The sequence below is a fragment of the Sceloporus occidentalis genome, unplaced genomic scaffold (genome assembly GCF_023333645.1).
Source record: "Sceloporus occidentalis isolate IW3139 unplaced genomic scaffold, rSceOcc1.0.p SCAF_1, whole genome shotgun sequence".
NCBI classification, from domain to species: domain Eukaryota; kingdom Metazoa; phylum Chordata; class Lepidosauria; order Squamata; family Phrynosomatidae; genus Sceloporus; species Sceloporus occidentalis.
Genome location: NW_028316981.1, coordinates 177387355 through 177408569, shown reverse-complemented (window position 1 = coordinate 177408569; position 21215 = coordinate 177387355). Strand labels below are relative to the sequence as shown.

Sequence of the window (21215 nt, the reverse complement as noted above, 5' to 3'; positions counted from 1 at the left end):
ATTAAAGATAATGGGGCTTGTGCCCATGGGGCACGACCCCATTACTTCTTCTGGGGCGCGCCATGGCTTTTTCTGACACGACTTTCAGCATATACGCGTATGATGTGGGCGCACTATAATATGATTGACTTCCAAATTAATTATAGTTTCAAATTCTGGGTTTTTTTTGTTGTTATTGCTCAAAGCCATAATTTTTATCATTCTTAAATCTTTATCTCAGTTGATACTACATCGACCATTGCATTTTAAATCCCTCTCCCTCTAATTTACTAAACTGTTTTTTTCCATTCATTCTGGTCTTCCTCTAATAAATCTCTGTATGTTATCCAGTGTGTCACATTACCTAGGTCTCTCCTTTAGAAAGCTTCTTGAGGAGACAACTATTTTGGAATTTTAGGATTCAGTCTTTTCTTATATTTATTCCAAACTCTCATTAGGCATTTTCTTATATTATTTTTAAACCCTGAATTTGCCTTAATTTTCCCATACCAGAGAGATGAATGCCATCCAAATTTCAATTCATGGCCTTCTGATTCCAGTAACTTTGTATCTTCTAACCTAATCCATTCATTTAACCATGATACACAAGCTACTTCAAAGTATATTTTATGTCTTTTGAATCTATTAATATCCCCCATCTATTAATCTTCTAATCTTTACCTGACCAAATAAATTTTATCAAATATTTTTCCAGTTTATAAAAGGCACATTCAAGGTGATCATTGGAATTGTTTGAAATAGGTACTTCTTCTTTTAAACAAAACCCCTTAAGGTGCCTTATAAGAACTAAAATATAGAAAAGCTTTAAAAAGAACAATAAAGCAATGTATGAATCAATCTCTACAACAGAACACTATCTCTCTCTCCGCCAAGGCTAACAAATCATTATGGTAATCCATGGAAGTCATGCTTATAATGAAAGGCCAGCCAATTAGAACTCATTAAATGCCTGTAAGTCTATAAGGCAAACATCATGACCTGGCACACAAAGGATGATAATCGTGCCAGGTGGACTTAACCTCTGTATTCTGCTTCACCCATCCAGATTATTTTCATCTCCTTTCTTCTTCTCTGCAACACTCTCTTGCCTCCATATATCTGGCACTGAATTCCTCCTTAGAGTCTAAAGTTGCTTGAATGCTAGTCTTTGTGGAGGATGGTTAATGCAGTGTTTACACCCAGTTCCTTTCAACTAGGTATTGTCCCACCTGCAAGAAGCACCAACTGGCCACCAAGAAGCTGGACTTATGGTCGCTGCCAGAGATCCTGATTATTCACCTCAAGCGCTTCTCCTATACCAAGTTCTCCAGGGAAAAGCTCGACACCCTTGTGGAGTTCCCCATCCAGTAAGTCAAGTGATCAGATGGGGTAGACTTTGGGACTCAGGATGGAGCAAGAGGGGGTGGTTTGACCTGTGGCCACTTGGCAGGGGATGGCTTGTGCCACTGAAGTGCTACTGCAGAATATTCAGCCACAAGGCAGGGGGAGAGTGTACTTGTTGCGGGGTCAGAATATGAGAGGGCAAAAAGGTATCCAAGGACTTGATGCTTCACTCAGGTGCATATCCAAATTTGGGAATGTTGTAATATAAACAACTAGCAAAATTAAAATTATACTTTTAAATTACAATATCATACACAGAGCTTAAATGTATGTGTGTGTGTGTGTGTATATATATATGTATATATATATATATATATATATATATATATATATATACACATGTGGTTAAAGTGAAAATTTGGTAAGATGTGATGTTTATTAAGAAAATTTAAAAATATTTGAAAGATTTAATTTTTTTTAAAAAAAATTAAAATTATTTTTTTAAAAACCTGGGGCCTGTCCTTTCTCCTCCCACTGAGTCTCACCCCATCTCTTCAGCATTTTAAAGGAATGTAGACAAGAACTAGAGAAAGAACTAGAGAATATCCTAAAATGCAAGGATATACAATTAAACACAAAAGTAGAGTCGTACAAGCCATTGTTTTCCCTATTGCCATGTATCTGGGAGCTGGACAGTTAAGAATGAGGATAGGAGGAAAATCCCACAGCCCCTCATGACACCCGTCTCCAATTAGTTGTAAAGGTACTAGTTGATACCTTTGTGACTTTTTATGCTGAAACAGAGTAATACGGCTATCTCTTTCGGTAATGCCCAAATGTTAGTGGTATAGATATAAGTACTGATTTGTGGAGGTGGCAGTCTCTGTTGCTAACAGATTGGTTTCCTCCCATCTACAGAGGCATGGAGAACATTGCTTGGGGACCTTGTTGTTGTGTGCTTTCAAGTTATTTCTGAGCATAAATCAGAAACCCGAAGACGTTAAAGTGAACTTAACATGAGGTTTTCTTGGCAAGATTTATTCCGAGGGGGTTTGCCATTGCTTTCCTTTGAGGCTGAGTGATTTGCCAGTCACCCTGAGGGGTTCCCATGGCTGAGCAGGGATTCCAGCCCTCATCCCCCAGAGTTCAGCACTCAAACCATTACATCATACTGGCTTTCTGACCCTTCTTTACTGTTGCTAATATTAAAGTGTCTGTAGAAGCTGTTGCATTGTAACGTGTAGCTGTTGCATATTTATCCTGTAGGAGTCTTGATTTTTCTGACTTCATCATCAAGCCGAGGAAAGATGATGACCCCTCGCTATACAAATATGACCTCATTGCTGTATCCAACCACTATGGCGGCCTCAGAGATGGGCACTGTACGTATTCTTTTGAGACTGATAGGAACAAATCATTAGTGGGTAGGAAAATTGGGGAAGATCACTCGAAAGCTAAGCCAGAGCAGCTCTGAATCCTGAAGGGTCTACCAGGAGAACGTGTCATTCTGGTTTGTTGGTCTTTGCTGCATAGCCAAACTTTTAGGAACAAGTGCTTGCTGTGCAAATATTTGAATCAATTCAGTGTTGTTATTCCCTTATAATGTTAATGATTCCTTTCATTCAAAAGTTCAACCTCCAAGGTTGGTTCATATCAAACTCTGACATTGTAAAACTCAGTATTAAAACCATAGAAACTAGTAAAACAACAAAGACCTAGTCTGCTACTGAAAGCCAGCTAAGGAGACATGCTTGTAGACCATGAACATTTTAAAAAAATGTTTCTGGAAAAACATTTGATTTTGTTCCAGCTCTCTTCTTAAAGCAAGTGTCTTCTCTCCAGTCACTAGCAATCTGATTTATGAGAGGAAGTAAGGACTCTGAGGATGGATTGAAGGGAAAATCACAGAGTTAGGGCAAGTTACTGCAGGAGTCTTCTTGGTGCCCAGGTTTTAAGCCATTTAGGATTTTAAAGGCAATAAATGAGAGATAGTGCTTACCAATCAGTCTCTTTTAATATAGAAGAAGGAAATAAAACAGACACCTGGAAAATGTGAGTCCATAAAGGCAGGTTACCACTGTATACTGCTGAATCCAAGCTACCTGTAGGATTGATAACTCACTGCAGTTTCTACTTTTGGCCAGTTTCTGGCCCCAGGGCATGTATGAACTGCATCTGGCATTTTAAAGAATTGGGTAAAATCAGCACATTGGTACACAGAGTTGTGGCCGTGTAGCTGAACATCCTTTTGGTGGGTGTCAGAAGAATATGAAATAATTTTTCTGTGGTGCCCTCCAGACACAACGTTTGCCCGGAACAAGGACAGCGCAACATGGTTTTACTTTGATGACAGCAGTGTCTCTGCAGTTTCGAAGAGCCAGATTGAGGTAAGGGCGGGTTTCACACTGAACGGGCCTCACACTCTTGATACTTACTGGCTGGTTATTTTGGATGGAAATATTCCATGCTTTCTTTGCTAGTGGGACTGTAAAATTTTGGATCGTTAGACCCTTTTATATTTTGTGTAGTTACAAAAAATCCTGAGTCAAACTTCACAGGGAGATACTGTATATACTCATCTATAAGTCTAAAAGTTTTAGTCAAAAAATTGACCCCAAAAACCTGGGTTGACTTATCCACAGGCTAATGTAAGTAATGTAATTTAACTCTTATTTAAAAAGGGAACCATCCTCTGGTGAAAGGCAAGAGTGTAACTGCTGGAAGAAACCTATGCATTCTCTTTCCCCTTGTTATATAGATAAGGCCTCCCTCCCTCCTTCCTCTTGCTTTAAGATTCTAAACTGTTAATCTTACAATTGATACGTGTCTCTAGCCTGCCTGCTAGTCTCATATATATGTGTGTATGTGTGTGTGTATTTCAATCTTCCTGCTATATATATACGTGTGTGTGTGTGTGTGTGTGTCACATGTAATCGAAGGCAATGCTAAGTCAATTTAAACCCAATCCAGGGTCAACTGAGAGATGGGTAAATTCAGGGAAACAGATTTTACAAATCCTGTTCCATTCCAAAGTTGCATTCAATTCGAATTTGCCAGGTATAGGAATGCATGTCTTGGTCGCCCTTGGATTGCCTTCAAATCAGACTACAATTTCCAAGCTCCTTTGCTGGCTGCAATTTTCTCTCCTGTGCTTCGTGGTTGCTCCCTCTGGGAGCAAAGAGGCTAGAAAAGTGAAGTTTGTCTTAAAGTCGTTTCCAACTTAAGACGACGCAAGGGTGGCCCTGTCACAGGGTTTTCTTGGCAGGTTTATTCAGATGGAGTTTTCCCTTGCCATTTTTCATTTTCTCTAAGAAGAGGTCCTTTGAGCTTTCTTGTGTAAAGTGAAACAAAATTTTGTTAATTCAGTTCAGGGTTTTAGGCCTTATTGTTCTAAATTATCTTTTTGCCAGTAAATTCTTGGAGATCTAGGAAATCAGGAATCCGCTGTCCTCCTTAAGCTCCTTTCCCTTGCTGAGGGACTGATGATGATTATATTTATTTGTATCCCATTCTTTTCCCAGGACTGGGACTCATAAGCTTTTGCCTACCATTTCTCACCCTTCTCTTTTCTTTTTCCCCCACCACAGTCCAAAGCTGCCTACGTCCTGTTCTATCAGCGCCAGGATAAAATCCACCACCCAGTTTCCCCTGCTGCTGCCACCGCTGCTGCACCCACAAGCACTTCTATTGGCCAAGATAGCCAGGAGGATTATGGGGCCTGCTGTGGTTCCCATCTCAGTGAGCAAGCCAGCCGGGACTTCATGGATGTGGACTGACCTTCACCTTGCCTGCCCTCCTCCATTTGGATCTGGAGAAGGGTGGCGGGAGGAGAAGAGAGCCATGCGCCTTTCTTTTCTCAGACTAAAGCTGTGGCAGTTGGAGTCTATCCAACAGCAGTGGCTGTTTTCTCAGGCCTTCGAATAGGGTTAGAGCAGGGACATGGGACTGGAGAGGCTTGACTGCCCCGACTGCCTTCCTCTGCCCCAAAGTGCAGGACTCTGCTTTGTACACAGCTTCCCCACCTTGAAGGGGAAGGCTCATCTTCCCCCACCTCCCTGCCCCACACTTTACAGGGCCAGTGTCTTGCACCAGCGTTTTATATGATGCAAGAGGAGGATCTCCTTCCTCTCCAACCTCACCTTTTCCATTTTAAAAGTGGGGAGCTTTTCTCAGGGCCTGACTGCCTCTCCCACAGCATTCCCATGACCTCTGCACTGTGCTGCCCATCTCCCCTGCAGCATTAGGTCCTCCTCACTTTACACTCTGGCATCAGCGGAACTGCCTGTGACTGAGTGTCCTTGCCTGCAGTTAGCCATGGCTGGCTCCTGGCCTTGGGAGGATTTTTGCAAAGGTATTCCCAACTCCTCTGTTGTCTGCAATTCATTGGGACACATCACTTTTCATCCTACCATGAGTCACTCTGTGGAGCAGGATAAGTAGCTCCTAGCGTTCTTACTCACCTTCACTTAACCTCCCAAGTGCCTCCTTTTATTCCTCCATCTGTCAACTAAAGCAATAAATCCAATCCCAAGCCCCTTTGCAACCCCCCTTCTCTCTTACTGCCAGCAGCCCCTGGGCTTCCTCCTCCTTCAGTCCCAAAGTTTCTGACCTACTGGGCTGCCACATGCTCCTTCCAGGTTTCACTCCTGAATCTTTCTGGGAGAACAGAGCTGCGGTCAGCCTGTGCTGTCTACTTGGAACTATTCCGTTGAAGAGCATGGAAAAGGAATTTGACTGCCATTGTCACTACTGACTCTTGAGATTCTTCCTTTTCAGTAATTGCCCCAGTAACCAGGCCTGGGATATTGCAGGCCTGCAGTTGCTGCAGGGAAGTATTAGAATTTCACCCTTCCGTGCCGAGTGTTGCTGCTGCTTCCAGGCTCAGGGATTGCGCTAGTTTGTAAATAGGTGTCTGCGTGCAATGCGGGGCAGGGTGAGACATCAACTGAGGCAGTGTTGGCCAGGCAGAGGACACTCTACTGCCTGCAGAAGCACATAATGTATTTTCTTAAAGAGTTTTGGAAGAAGATTCCTTCACTTGACTTATGGGTTTTTTCTTTCAATTCTTTTTTTTCTTCTTTTTTCTTCTTTTTTTTGCAGAAGAAAATATTTTTGGCATGTGGCAAAACGTGTACATAAAAGTAACTTCTTTTAAAATGGTATGTGGACTCTCTTTTCCCCTTGCAGCAAATGACCCTGAATGCCATCAACTCGTCTTTCTTCCCTTTGAAACTGGGAATCTTTATATGCTTCATCTCCCTGCCTTGCATCAGCTTGTAAGACAAAGATTATCCACTTAGATCCTTCCTTGCTTCAGTTACCAATAACAGGTGTGGTAAACTCTTGGCCTTCCAGATGTTTCAAACTGGAACCTCTAACTCTTTCCTGTAGAAGATCCTGGCTAGGGCTTTTGAGATCTGAAGTTTAAAACATCTAGAAGACCAAATGTTCCACAGCCCTTGGAATGTGTAGGATCATCTTGTACTGCAGTAGAGCAACAACCACTGGTGGGAGGGAACTGGACCAGGTTGGCAGAAGATGTAGCCACTGTTGGGAATTTTCTCCTCAAGGCTTCAGCACAAGTAGGGTTCCTGACAGTTGGAGCAAGACAGTGCTGTAGGCTTTTGTTCTTCCTCAAGTTGCTGGGGTGGATGGCAAGAAGTCAGTGCCCACTTGCTTCTGGCCATGTGTAAGTGGACTTCTGCAGTCCTCAATGTGCTTCAGAGCAAGGGTGGGAAGCATCTGACTCTCGAGATGTTGGTGGACTGCATTTCTCAAGACTACAGGAAAAGAGATTCCACCTCAACATTTGGAAGAACTTCCTGAAGGTAAGAGCTGTTCAACAGTGGAATGTGATGGAGCCGCCTCCTCTCGAGGTTTTTAAACAGACTGGATGGCCATCTATCAAGAGTGCTTCGTTTGTGTCTTCCTGCATCGCACGGGTGTGAACTGGATGGCCCTTGTGGTCTCTTCCAACAGTATGATTCAAGGAGCCATCACTGTGTGCTATGTAGGCCAGGAGTACTGGGACTTTGAAAGGTACAATTGTTCATGATAGCCTAGGCAGTCATATGCCAATGTAACACCCCATTTGGATGAGATAGATAGTAGACCTGCTGACTTCCTGTTGAAGGCTCTCCTTGACAGCTTTTAAACAATGTAATATTTTTCCATACTGACTAGGCCAGAAGGGGATGGTTTCTTGCTTCTGGGAGAGTTGGTGCCTTAAAAAAACTTTGATAGAGACTAAGGTTTCACAGTAGGGCAGAGGCATTATCCCATATCAGCAGTTTGAATCCAATACAGACAGAATTCACTACAACAGCACTTCCCAAGTTGTCGTATGTGGGAGACTGGTACCATATTTGTGCCCATGGGCTGTGGTGGTTTCATTTTTTCCTGGAAACTCCAGGGAGCAGCAGCTTGTGGATGGGCACTGGACCACTACTTTGTGTACCCCTGTATACAACATGGCTTTAACAATTTCTGGACTGCAGACCAGATGACAGCTTTATTTTAAGCATGTATATGGAGTTCTTATCACTGGACAGTGAATTCCTCATGGAATTAAAAACTGACATCTATGTGTCAAGTTGCCTAGTCCCTGTTTTTAGTATATAGGCCATCCTATGTTCTGCCGAAACTTTCCTATTTTTTCCAAGTCTAAGGTCCTTTAGGCCAGGATGTTGTTTGGAAAACAGTAGCAATATCTGCACCCAGCAACCAAGTTTGCCACTGTCTATAGAATGAAGAACACAAACAAGAGAAAACTATGCACAGTTGCAGCTGCCTCAGTTTAATAGATAAAACTGCTCTGCAAGCTACATGGTGCAAGAGTCTGAGGCCTCTTATATTGACTTTCCACTCCAAGTAGAACATAAAATGCAACCTTTCGTCATTAATGTGCTAGCTCCAACTACCTTCAGCACTTCAGCCACTGAGAAACAGGCTACTACCAGACTGTAGAATTAATGCACATTGACACTACTTTAACTGTCATGCCTCTATTCTACTGAATCCTGAGATTTGTAGTTTGTTGTGGCACCAGAGCTCTCTGGCAGAAAAGGCTAAATGCCATGCAAAACTACAAATCCCAGAATTCCATAGCATTGAACCATGGCTGTTAAAACAGTATCAAACTGCATTAATTCTGCAGTGTAGATGCAACCACAGTTCAAATGGTGCTATTACCTGCCACTCTGGTTAAGATTTATCAGTCTATAATCTTCAGCTGTCTACTGTAACGTCTTGAAAAAGACAAAGCCACTCCACACTTTTCCACACACCATGCATAATGAGATGGCCTTCTGCCACCCCGAGGGGTATGTGTGCATCTCTGTGCACTACACTGTCGCCCTGCCAGCTTGGGGATAGCCCATAACTATCACAGGTGGGATCAGTCAGGCCCAAACATCCCTGCCAGCTCAAGGTCCTGCGACATCAGCTGTTCTTCCACATCCTTCAAAGCCCAGTGATGAGAAACCAGCTCTAATGCTTCCCATTCAGCCTAAAGGAGGAGAAAAGAGCCAATCAAGGTCTGACTCTTATGTTACCACTGCAGGAATGAGTGGCATACAACTTGCAGACCAAGCCGCAAATGCTGACAACAATAACCTTTATGCTAAGGTAGAACCTGGCAGGGTCAAAACCTAGACTTTCCAGTTAAGCAACATCAATAACATCTGAAGCAATTCAAAGTGCTTTGCATCCATTCTCTTAATATATTTTTTAAATAACCCAGTGAGATGGGTTAATGTTATCTCTCTTTTTTCAGGGAGAAAGAGGCTAGCCATGCGTGCACTTTAAAGTTACCTGTTGACATATGGCGGGCCCTTGAATTTCATAGGGTTTTCTTAGGCAAGGAATACTCAGAGATGGCTTTGCCAGTTCCTTCCTCTGAAATATAGCCTGCCTGGCATGGTGGTCTCCCATCCAGGTACTAACCAGAGCTGGAGGGCCAAATAATTTCCCACCCCTAGCTTAGCTGTAGAAGCCTCTCACAAAAGACTGACTGATGTAACATCAGGGCCTATGTATACATAGCAGCTAAAGTGGAGGTTCCCATGTAGTTCTCAAGATAAGATGCAGTTGAACTAACCAGTTTCTAGGTATTAATCCCAAACAATTTCCATCTAAACGTATTTCTATCTAAGCCTAGCAAAGTTACTTTTTTGGATTGCAGCTCACAGAATTCTCAGGCCAACTGAGGGAATTCTTGGAACTTGCTAATGAAAATCTGAATCTTCCATGACTCAGAAAGGTTTACCTTGAAGGCTTTGTTGGGATCTGGTGGTGTAGGCATGGCTGGTCCCATAAACTGATCTTGCAATAGGAGCTGATTCTGATCTGCAGCTGAGAAGAAAGTGGGAAGTGGAAACAGTGAGAAAGAACATGGTTGCACTAAAGTTCTGCAAGTTGACTAGAGGCAAAGAAACTACAGTCACTTTGAGATAACATTTGATTAAGAGTGAGCCCCTTGTATTTCAGAAACTAACAGCCTGCTGTGATAGAGTTTCTCCAGTCCTAGCCTCGTAATGACTTGAAAATTCTGAGCTATCAAGATAACATTTTTCAGAGCAGATTTGCCAGTTTAGGAATACACTTTGTGTACTTGAATAAGCTCTAATATAGTTATTTTAAAGGTCCTGTTATAGGCTTTTCTTTTTCTATAACAGGACCATCCTTCTGAAATATTTTTTTCTCCTAATCGTAAAGGCTAGATAATTTTTTAAAAAATTACAATTGTCCCTCCACGTTCGCTGGGGTTAGGTGCATAGGACCCCAGTGAATGTGGAAAAACTGCAAATAACAAAAACATTATGTTTTTAATAATAATAATAATAATAATGTTTATTTATATACCGCTTTTCCAAAGTAGATCAAAGCGGTGTACAACAGGAAGTACAATACAAAGTAAAAAAACAAACAAACAAACATAACAGGCCTCTCTCCCCCTCAAGATGGTGGCTGAAGGGAGGGCTTTTCTTCTTCAGGCAGGCAGTTGGAGCTCGCCTGCCTCTCTCCCCTCAAGATGGTGGCTGAAGGGAGGGCTTTTCTTCTTACAGGCAGGCAGTTGGAGCTCGCCTGCCTCTCTCCCCTCAAGATGGTGGCTGAAGGGAGGGCTTTTCTCCTTCAGGCAGGCAGCTGGAGCTCGCCTGCTTCTCTCCCCTCAAGATGGTGGCTGAAGGGAGGGCTTTTCTTCTTCAGGCAGGCAGTTGGAGCTCGCCTGCCTCTCTCCCCTCAAGATGGTGGCTGAAGGGAGGGCTTTTCTTCTTACAGGCAGGCAGTTGGAGCTCGCCTGCCTCTCTCCCCTCAAGATGGTGGCTGAAGGGAGGGCTTTTCTCCTTCAGGCAGGCAGCTGGAGCTCGCCTGCTTCTCTCCCCTCAAGATGGTGGCTGAAGGGAGGGCTTTTCTTCTTCAGGCAGGCAGTTGGAGCTCGCCTGCTTCTCTCCCCTCAAGATGGTGGCTGAAGGGAGGGCTTTTCTTCTTCAGGCAGGCAGTTGGAGCTCGCCTGCTTCTCTCCCCTCAAGATGGTGGCTGAAGGGAGGGCTTTTCTTCTTCAGGCAGGCAGTTGGAGCTCGCCTGCTTCTCTCCCCTCAAGATGGTGGCTGAAGGGAGGGCTTTTCTTCTTACAGGCAGGCAGTTGGAGCTCGCCTGCCTCTCTCCCCTCAAGATGGTGGCTGAAGGGAGGGCTTTTCTTCTTCAGGCAGGCAGTTGGAGCTCGCCTGCCTCTCTCCCCTCAAGATGGTGGCTGAAGGGAGGGCTTTTCTTCTTCAGGCAGGCAGTTGGAGCTCGCCTGCCTCTCTCCCCTCAAGATGGTGGCTGAAGGGAGGGCTTTTCTTCTTCAGGCAGGCAGTTGGAGCTCGCCTGCCTCTCTCCCCTCAAGATGGTGGCTGAAGGGAGGGCTTTTCTTCTTCAGGCAGGCAGTTGGAGCTCGCCTGCCTCTCTCCCCTCAAGATGGTGGCTGAAGGGAGGGCTTTTCTTCTTCAGGCAGGCAGCTGGAGCTCGCCTGCTTCTCTCCCCTCAAGATGGTGGCTGAAGGGAGGGCTTTTCTCCTTCAGGCAGGCAGCTGGAGCTCGCCTGCTTCTCTCCCCTCAAGATGGTGGCTGAAGGGAGGGCTTTTCTTCTTCAGGCAGGCAGTTGGAGCTCGCCTGCTTCTCTCCCCTCAAGATGGTGGCTGAAGGGAGGGCTTTTCTTCTTCAGGCAGGCAGTTGGAGCTCGCCTGCTTCTCTCCCCTCAAGATGGTGGCTGAAGGGAGGGCTTTTCTTCTTACAGGCAGGCAGTTGGAGCTCGCCTGCCTCTCTCCCCTCAAGATGGTGGCTGAAGGGAGGGCTTTTCTTCTTCAGGCAGGCAGTTGGAGCTCGCCTGCCTCTCTCCCCTCAAGATGGTGGCTGAAGGGAGGGCTTTTCTTCTTCAGGCAGGCAGTTGGAGCTCGCCTGCCTCTCTCCCCTCAAGATGGTGGCTGAAGGGAGGGCTTTTCTTCTTCAGGCAGGCAGTTGGAGCTCGCCTGCCTCTCTCCCCTCAAGATGGTGGCTGAAGGGAGGGCTTTTCTTCTTCAGGCAGGCAGTTGGAGCTCGCCTGCCTCTCTCCCCTCAAGATGGTGGCTGAAGGGAGGGCTTTTCTTCTTCAGGCAGGCAGTTTTACTTGAGAGAATACCTCTCTAGGAATCTCTAGGTCTTCCAGTGCAACTCTGTGGTTAACATCTGCCAGACATTGACCATAGAATTGCACTGGAGAAACTATAAATGCTTAGTAGAGTGTTCTGTTTAGGAATGTCTAGGTCAGGGGTAGGCAACCTTTTTGAGCCGGGGGCCGGGTTGCTGTCCCTCAGACAACTGGAGGGCCGAAGCCAAAAAATAAACAATTAAATAATTTAAAAAAGAATTAAATAAATAAATAAACCGGGACAAATGTGGGACAAAATTTTCAAATGGAGGACACTTTTTTTAAAAAAATGGAGGACACGCAAAAAAAATTGCTGATTTTAAAAAAAATGTTCATATAAATGCATGTTTCGGAGGCTTCTATAGACAATTGCCCCCCTTGCCCGCCACTTGCACCCCTTGTCTGCTGCTTGCCTCCCCTTGCCCACCTCCTCCTGATAGGCCAAAGGCCCCATGCCCTCACGCGAGAGGCCAAAGGCTCCGGCGGCAATCGGCGGCAGGACCGGGCTGGGGCCGGTCCCAAGGCCTTGCCGGGCCGCATCCGGCCCACGGGCCGCAGGTTGCCTACCCCTGGTCTAGGTCCTTCAGTGTGACTTTTGGTTAAAGCTGACAATAGAGTTGCACTGGGGGATCTAGATATCCCTAGAAAGAACATATTAATAAAATCTGTCAATAATCAAATCTGCAAAAGTCAAAACCACAAATGTGGAAGGACAAGTGTATATTTCTTGAGATAACCTGTTCTGAACCACAAGTTCAGTACAGCAACACAGCTGCCTGGAAGGAATAGAATCCTTAACAACAACAACAACAACAACAACAACAACAACAAATAGCCAGAATTAACTAAGTCAATTACAAATGCACAATTTAGAGTTGTGCATCTATGACTATTTCATATTAATAATCCCTATGTATTCCCTAGTTTAGGGAACTGTGGAAATCCTCCAGTCTCTACTTACCAGGCAACAGCCACTACAATCAATGGGGCTCTGTTCCCCTGTCAATTGGGAAGCAGCTGACTGACAGACACATCCCCCCTTGCATGAGCAATCTTGGGTACAATGGAGATTGCAACAGGGACTCTGCTTCTACCTGCCACATTGGAGAATGCTTATGGAACACAGTGGAAACATCAGTCATCTGCTTTCCAATTGCTAGGGGAACAGAGCTCCACTGATCACAGCAGCTGCTGCCTGCTAAGTGGGAATGGGGAGTCACTGCAAAACTACGTAACTATGGTGGTTACATGCTTGTAACTATTCATGTGAATTCCAGCCAATGTGTTTACAGATTGTGTAGAAAATGTTTGAAAGTTGAAGTACCTGTGAGACTTTCTAGGCACTGGCTAGGAGAGTGAGAGATCTATCTCTGTGCGTCAGTGAGCAGAGAGGATTTTGTTTTCAATTCTGTGTTCTGGTCTCACTACGTCTAGGGATGCATCTACACTACAGAATTAATGCTACTTAAAACTAAGTTTTTTTTAAAAAAATCACTAACGTGTTCAGATAGTTTTGAGTTCTGGTCACCTGGGCTTCTGTCACACTGCAGAAATAATGTAGTTTGACCCCACTTTAACTACCAAGGCTCAGTGCTATGGAATTCTGTGATTTGTAGTTTTGTGATGTATTTAGCCTTCTCTGTCAGAGAACTGTGGTGTCACAACAAACTACAAATGCCAGAATTCCATAGGATGGAGCAATGGCAATCAAAACAGTGTCAAATTGAATTAATTCTGCAGTTTGGCACCAGCTCAGATGACCAGAACCCAGCACTGTCTGAACATTTAATGCTGTTTAATGCTCAAGGACAAGAGAATTTTAAAGGAGAGAGCCAATCAACCAATCAACAACTATAGATTATTGTGTCTTCTCCAGTTCTCAAGTACAAAGATAACAAATAGGGCTAGGGGCAGAAATAAATAGAAAGAAAAATGTATCTTAAGGCATGTAAGATAAAGAAGCGCAGCATTGTGATTTCCTGCATGGCCAGGAGTTGGACTGGATGGCCCTTGTAGTCTCTTCCAAACTCTATCATTCTATGTGTTTCTTTATTTCAGACTTCTGCCTTACAAGGAACCCATGAATTCTGATTCATAAAAGCAAATTTGAATAGCTGCTGACTAGTTGTTTTGTTGTCCCAGCATGCCTTTACAACCCTTGGGAAGAATTTAATCCACCTACCCTGCAAAGAGCTTCCTGAATTGCTGCCTTAAAGACTAGTATGTTGTATGTCTTAAAGTATTGCATCTGGTTGTCCCAGAGAACCTCCACCAACAAAGTCTCCCCATCAATCACATATTATCTATGCTTTTTTTTTTACAGTGAACCAATAGCAAAATCTCTGTGAAAAACATAACACTAGTTAATGCTTTGTGATTTCACTTGTTCCCAGCAAAAAGTATTGTGCGTCTGTTTCTATTCAAATTTCCCTACGCTTGTCTGGGAGGAGATTTATTATATGGTTGTTTACTGTACATGGGATACGAACTGATACACAGTCATTATTCACATGTTGTAAAGTTGATAAACAGTTTTAACACATTTTATTTATTTCATTTACATCTCACCTTTTCCTCCAAGGAGCTCTGGACAATATACCTGATTCTCCCTGTCTCCTTTCCTTTTCATGACAGCCCTATGAGGTAGGTTAGAATGAAACTCAGGAACTGGCCTGCAGTTTCCTAATGAGCTTTCATACCTGAATGGGTACCGATTGCTTCAATCCGTGGATTTGGAATGTGCGGCCCTCTAGGTGTTCTAGATTGCAATTCCCATAATTCTTCACCATTGGCTATGCTGATGGGAAATAGCATGAGATGCATTCCAACTCCACATGGCCACTAAACCAGTGGTCTGCCCTTGTTCTTAGAACTAATCCTATTTTCTTCAGATCAGTAGCACTGTGAATGATGCAAAGAATTCAGATATTGTGTGGTCCTGCCTTGCTTCTATAATAATCTTGCTCTTCTTGCCATGGGGCAGTCTCTAAAGGCACCCCCACCTGATCCTCTGCAGTCCACCCCTTACCCTCCCTCCTGTTTCCAAGATATCTCTTACCTGTCTCTTCCCCCAAGACAATACTGTACACTCGACGCAAACCAAAAACGTTGAGGAAATACCAGGAGGCTGAACTCACCCTGGGAAGAGGGGAAAAATCAGCAAATATTTTAGGGACCCTACCCACACCCCAGTCCCATGCCACAGGTCTTAAGAGCTGAAGCTCCCATCATCCCCTCACCACCAACCCCTTCTGAAGGGACTGGCTACACTTGGGGTGAATGGTGGGGGAGGCCAGTGACAGGTGCTTACCAAGAGGCATCCAGTGAAGGCAGGTTAATTCCACGTTGCAGCATGGGCTTGAACCGGAGGGTCAGGGGGAAAGGAACCTTGGCTGGGAGATTGTGAGGGATAGAGGTTAGAGGTGGGCCCACCCCACCAGCAAACCCAGCCACTGCCCTGTTAATCCTTATCTCCCGTCCCCATCTCTCCATGGCCCCTCTCTCCTGAACTAGAGCTTCCTGCTATCTTCTATCCCTTTCCTCCTTCGAACTCAGCTGAAAATACTTGAACTTCAAGCTGTCACTGTGAACAACATGAAGGACCATACCTACTCTTCTGGAGGTGTCTAGAGCATGATAGATATGTGGTGGCAGTGAAAGCAACCTGATGTGGTTATGTTATGGCAATACTGTATCAACCAGCCTCCTGTGGAAAACTACTAGGGAAGAAGTAGAGAAGCTAAATGGGATTTCACTTGGCCTAAATTTCATGGCTGTGGTGATGTTTGAACTGAGGTCTCACAGGTTCATTGTTCACTATAAGCAAGCCACAGTCAGCATCTACGAAACAAGAATACAATGACTTGCTCCACTGTCAGTCTGAACTATGAAGTGGGAACAAGAGTTACCATAAACATTGGTCTTTAAATATTCCTATCCTATTTTAAAAATTATTTTAATATATTTCTGTTCTGCCTGTTCTTCAATTGTTTTTACAGCTACTTGTAAATGTAAAACATGAAGCCAACCCAACAAAGAATGCTAACCATAATACTAAAATCATACAATAAAAAGAGGAATTCTTAACACATCTGCCTTGATTCCCCTCCTCACTCACTAGCCACAAAGCCAGAGAAGGCCCAGTTGATCCAGCCTCCGACAAGGATCATGGGCAGCACATTGACAATGTTGCCCTTCATCATCTCCATGACCATGGTGGGATCTAGGAGGAAAGAGTGAAAGTCTTAGAACAGGACTGTGTGTATGCCAAAATTCAGAAAGTGCGTACTAAAGACACAGAAATGACATTTCAGGCACAGAATCCAGATTGCTGAGAAATCTAGACATTTTTTATTTTTAAAATGATTTTTTAAAAAAACCTTAAGGATGACTTTACCGACTTAAGATTTCTCCAGGCTGGAGTGTGAGGGAAGGGGAATGAAATTTTCCATGCTCAGCAAAGATCTCGTTCCCTTCCCATGATTAGCCAAACTGGCTTTCAAAGACCTGAGGCCAGGCCTGAACTGCAACCATCGGACACATCAGCACCCCTGATGCCCATTTGGCTACTTTTGATAAGCTGGTCACTTCAAGTCTGGAAAGGAACCCTTTTTTTCAGTGTGATACTCTTTGCTGCTAAGTGAAGGGGAAAAGACAGTCTGCTTCTATAAATATCCTCCAGTGGTCACCTTCATTTACCTGTCAGTGGGTTCCGGGGCTGTATCTTGCGCTTGGTTTTGCGGAAGAAGCCACTTTCGGGGTTATTGAAGTAGTGCTTGCGCATAAGGAAGCCCTATTGGGGAAAATGTCATCAAAAATGGGATAAAGTTAAAGTTATTTGGAAAGGGAGACGGAAAAGAATTAATTCTGACATAAGGCTTCAAGAATGTTCAAGGTGCTTCATTTGTGTTGCCTCGGAAGTCTTTCCACTGTCTTAATACGTTGGACCGTACATATTGGCAGGCTGGCAATCCATGGATTTGACTAGCCACAGATGACCACACTGATGCGCCCATGTGTATGTTGGCGTGACTGAATAATATGTGGCATAACCATCCACATTTTTTGCCATCTGCAGAGGGGCATGGAATCAAACTTTTGCAGATGGTAAGGTTCCACTGTATGATGTTAGTATCTTAGACTTGTCTTGAACCATCAACTAAATTCAATGCAGAGGGAAGAATTGAATCAAGACACTTTTCGCTTACAACTCTCATAAAGCCGGCGGTACTCCATGAAAATTCAGACATAAGCCCCACTGTACTCATTGTGGGTCATTTTGTCTCAGTAAGTGTGCCCATGAGCCTAATCTTAGGGGCACAATATTACCACAGATGCCACTTCTGATTTTGGGTAGGGTGAGTGGAGAGCGAAGAGAGAAGAGCGAAGGCAAGTGTTAGAGAAAACCTTGAGGTGAGATGAAAAATGGGTTATGTGCAGCTCCAGTTGTCCAGCTCTAGTTTAGGAAGACAAGTTATTTAACAAAACCTGGTCTTGGATTGTATAGAATATTGGATACTGATGTCAATATCTTTGGCACATGTGCAGAACCCACACAGGGAAGAAACAGAGTCATGGGCTGCTTCTGCACTGCAGAAATAATGCAATTTGACAAGACATTTAACTTCCATGGCTCAGTTCTATGAAACTCTGGGATTTGTAGTTTGTTGTTGCACCAGAGCTCTTTCACAGAGACTAAATATCTCACAAAATCGCAAATCTCAGAATTCCAAGGCATTGAGCCAGGGCAGTAAAAGCAGGGCCAAACTGCATTATTTCTGCAGTGCAGCCAGAGACAATGTTCTGCATCATATGTGAGCTGAAGGGGATCCTGTCAAGGCACTGGAGTTTGCTCAGTTCATATCCTGATAGGTGCTAAGAAGGGCCATTCATCAAAGATCATGTGTCTGGCAAGGTATGTGGAAAGAGTGTATGTATGTGTCTGTCTTCCATGTTCTCTCTCACCTGATGTGTGAGGAATCGTCCATTTTCTCTCAGGAGGCGGCTACGAGCCAAAATCTGCCTGACAGACAAAGAGCACTCATCTCAATTGTAGTTCCAACATGATTTGTGACCCTAAGTGATAATATAAGTTGTGGCATCAAAGCCTCAAGCCAAGCCCGACAACCAAACAGAGAGTTACTCCCACAATCAAAATCGCTATAACCAAACAGGTTTTTAGGGTGATATTTTTAGGGGTGCCAATTGCAACTTTAAAATTCCTTGCAATGCCATGAGAGAAAAATAAGGCTCCATTTCCATATGATTCATAATGTGCACCATACTCCAGCTTTCCCCAATATTGCAGGGGACCTTAAGACCAAATCCCAGTTGGTTTAATGGAACCAACTAGGGTTCAAATCACATTGGGATAGTCCTGGAGACAGACAATAAAACATGAGTGGCTATAGCTTTGAATGCACTGACTTAGGATAACATATCTGTAGTTCTAGTTCTTCTGTTTGCAGAAGAAGTTCAAAATTGTCTAGCTGATACCCTAAGAGAAAATTTCCAAAGGCACATGTAGCCATGTTAGTCGCTTGCAGCAAAAACTAGGAGTCTTGTGATACTTCAACAATTAACTAATTTATTATGACATGGATTTTCAGAGACCATATCCGATTTAATCAGATGCATAAATTGAGTGCGAACACACACTGTGCATGTGTGAACTTGGATGTCTAGCTAAGCTACATGCTGTGGATGAAGCAGGCTGTACGCCACAAAAAACATGCCCACAAACACTCACAAATGTGTTAGTTTTAAACATGTCACAGGAATCCATGCATCCTATGCTCCGTTCAGAAAGCATATTTTCCCACGCTTGCAATTGGATATGTTTCATGGGTCCTTTAATTATGAAGGCAAAATCCTATATTCACATACCTAATTTCATTTTTTAAACCATATCAAGAATCATTACAGTATGGCATCTAAATAGGCAAGTAAATAAATAGCTGCTGTTGGCCTTCAAAGATCCCTTAAATGCTCTAGCCCAGGGCATCCGAAAGACTGCCTACTCCCACATGAACCTTTGAAAACAGGAAAACTTGGGCTTAGATGATGAAGGTGATAGTGACTCTTCCATCATCATTTTATGAAATGATACTACAGTGGGCCCTTGTTTTCTGCTGAGGTTTGGTTCCAGGACTCCCTGTGGATACCAAAATAAGTGGATACTCATGCCCCATTAAATACAATGGCATTGTAAAAGGGTGTCCCTTATATAAAATGGCAAAATCAAGGTTTGCTAATTATACAGTTGGCCCTCCAGATTTGTGGCTTTCACTTTTGCAGATTTGATTATCCATGGATTTGATTAACATGTTCTCTCTAGGAATCTCTAGGTCTTCCAATGTGACTCTATTGCCAAAAGAGATTCCTAGAGTGAACACTTCTCTAGGTGTTGCTAGGTCCTCCGGAGCAATTTAATGGTAAATGTCTGGCAGATCTTGACCATAGAATTGCCCTGGAAGACCTAGAGATTCCCAGACAGGTGTTCTCTTCTCAGGTTTTTTAAAAAAGGTGTTTTTTAAAATTTGCATTTCTTCCACTTTCATGGGGCTCCTGTGCCCCTCCTCACCCCAGCGAACGTGGAGGGGCCGCAGTACTTTTTGGGGAAAATTTTCAAGCCATGGATGCTTGAATCTGTGGATATGGAAGGCCAACTGTATATGATTTGTCTCTCTCTGTGAGATAAGAAATGTGAGCTTGCTTTTTTCGGAATGTGTTTGCTATGCCCACGGATAAGCAGCTGACACTGTGCCTTAACCTGTCAACAAAAACACCAGCTAATGGGGGGGATGTTGAGGCATCCGCTTCACTCCCTACCTACCTACGTGGCATTTTAGAGCCAACCAGTTCTAAAACAGATACAGTTCTGCAGCCACCCTCCGTATCCCCACAGCCCTGTTAGCTTGGGATATAAGTGTACTAAGGGGCCTTGTAGGAACCTTTGAAACTAAAGGTGAGAAAGAAGTTGTTGCATGAGTTTTGGTAGATTCAGGTCCTAAACACACTGCAGAAATAATCCAGGACTGCTTTAACTGCCCTGGTTCAGTGCTAGGGAATCATAGGAACACAAAACTACAGTTCCCAGAATTCCCTAGCATTTAGCCAAGGCAGTCGAAGCTGTCTCTAAAACAGGATTATTCCTTGCCTAAGAAATCCTTATCCACCTAAATACCCTAAAAGGCACTGTCTGATGCTTGAACTTTGTATGTTTTACATTTTATATTTGTAAATTTAATATATATTTTATGATTTCAATTGTAGTTTTAATTGTTGTGTTTTATATATGTTGCTAGCCGCCTTGGAGGAGAAAGGCAGGTTAAAAATAAAATAAACAGATAAATAAGAATAATTCTGGCTGCTAAGCAAGGTCAGCCCTGGTTAGGACTTGGATGGGAGACCGCCGACGAGTCCCAGTGAGTGCTGTGGGCGGGCTCTATTTCAGAGGAAGGAAGGGACACGAGCCTCTAAGGATTCCTTGACGAAGATTCAAATAATAATAATAATAATCCAGTTGGAGACCGCTTCAACTGCCTTGGCTCAATATGCGAGGGAATTCTGGGAAGTGTAGTTTTTGAGAAAAATTAACCTCCTCTGACAGAGAAAGCTAAATGTCTCATAAAACTACACTTCCTGGTATTCCCAGGGCAGTTAAGGCGGCCTCACACTGGATTATTATTCCTGCGGTGTGTTAACTTTTGGACCACCTGAGGAAACCCTTATGAAATCATCAACGGGGTCTCCCTAAGTGCGCAGGGGGGGGTTGAATGCGCATGCGCTTTCCCCTCCCTTTCGAACGATTCTTGTAACGGTCGCCGCGCCCCCTTGAACTGTGGGCGTGGCCTCCCCCGCGCGCGCGCCCTGCTGCTGCTGCTGCTGCTGCTCACGTGTCCCGCCGCTGCTCGCGCCAGCCCAGTTCGCGCTCGCCCCGCAGCAGCCCCGCCACGCGCAGCCGCAGAATCCCCACGGCCAGAGCGATCCAAGCCACGGGCAGCAGGACCCAGAAGCGGATGGAGCCGTCCAGGCGCAGCTCCGGAGCCGCCATTGGGGCGCGAGTAGTCAGAACGGCGGAGCGGCCTGCGGACTGACCCCCGCTGGGGACGAGTTATAAAAAGAAACAAAACGCTTGACCAGCAGCAGCCAACCTTAGGAGGAGGAACGGGCGTCGGGCCACTTCCGGTGGCCACTTCCTGTGTCGCCATGGCAACGACACCTTC

The 21215-nt window shown here is 44.3% G+C and overlaps 2 protein-coding genes across 4 annotated transcripts in view; one reads left to right on the top strand and one right to left on the bottom strand.

The window, feature by feature from the left end:
* The window catches only part of USP11 (ubiquitin specific peptidase 11), a 31080-nt gene extending 24600 nt beyond the window's left edge, over nt 1–6480 (top strand). For all 3 annotated transcript variants that reach the window (XM_089483332.1, XM_089483323.1, XM_089483340.1), the window contains 4 exons: nt 1197–1346; nt 2590–2705; nt 3622–3710; nt 4911–6480. In XM_089483332.1, the coding sequence (XP_089339458.1) occupies nt 1197–1346; nt 2590–2705; nt 3622–3710; nt 4911–5099 (544 nt within the window). In that variant the 3' untranslated portion in view covers nt 5100–6480. The remainder of the gene's footprint in view (nt 1–1196; nt 1347–2589; nt 2706–3621; nt 3711–4910) is intronic.
* On the bottom strand, nt 1808–21108 carry LOC149322819 (ER membrane protein complex subunit 3-like). Its single transcript, XM_089483353.1, has 8 exons — nt 20886–21108; nt 17953–18010; nt 16687–16780; nt 16106–16210; nt 15299–15380; nt 15047–15126; nt 9590–9675; nt 1808–8830 (listed from the first exon to the last, which is right to left on the bottom strand). The coding sequence occupies exons 1-8, from the start codon at nt 21041–21043 to the stop codon at nt 8720–8722; spliced, it is 774 nt and encodes a 257-aa protein (XP_089339479.1). The 5' UTR covers nt 21044–21108; the 3' UTR covers nt 1808–8719.
* Nucleotides 21109–21215: the final 107 nt, after the last annotated feature.

Coding starts and splice junctions, on each gene's coding strand:
- LOC149322819 (XM_089483353.1), bottom strand. CDS start 21,043: ATGGCGGCTCCGGAGCTGCGCCTGGACGGCTCCATCCGCTTCTGGGTC. Junction 18,011..20,885: donor CGCGAGCAGCGGCGGGACAC/GTGAGCAGCAGC, acceptor TTTGTCTGTCAG/GCAGATTTTGGCTCGTAGCC. Junction 16,781..17,952: donor GACGATTCCTCACACATCAG/GTGAGAGAGAAC, acceptor TTTCCCCAATAG/GGCTTCCTTATGCGCAAGCA.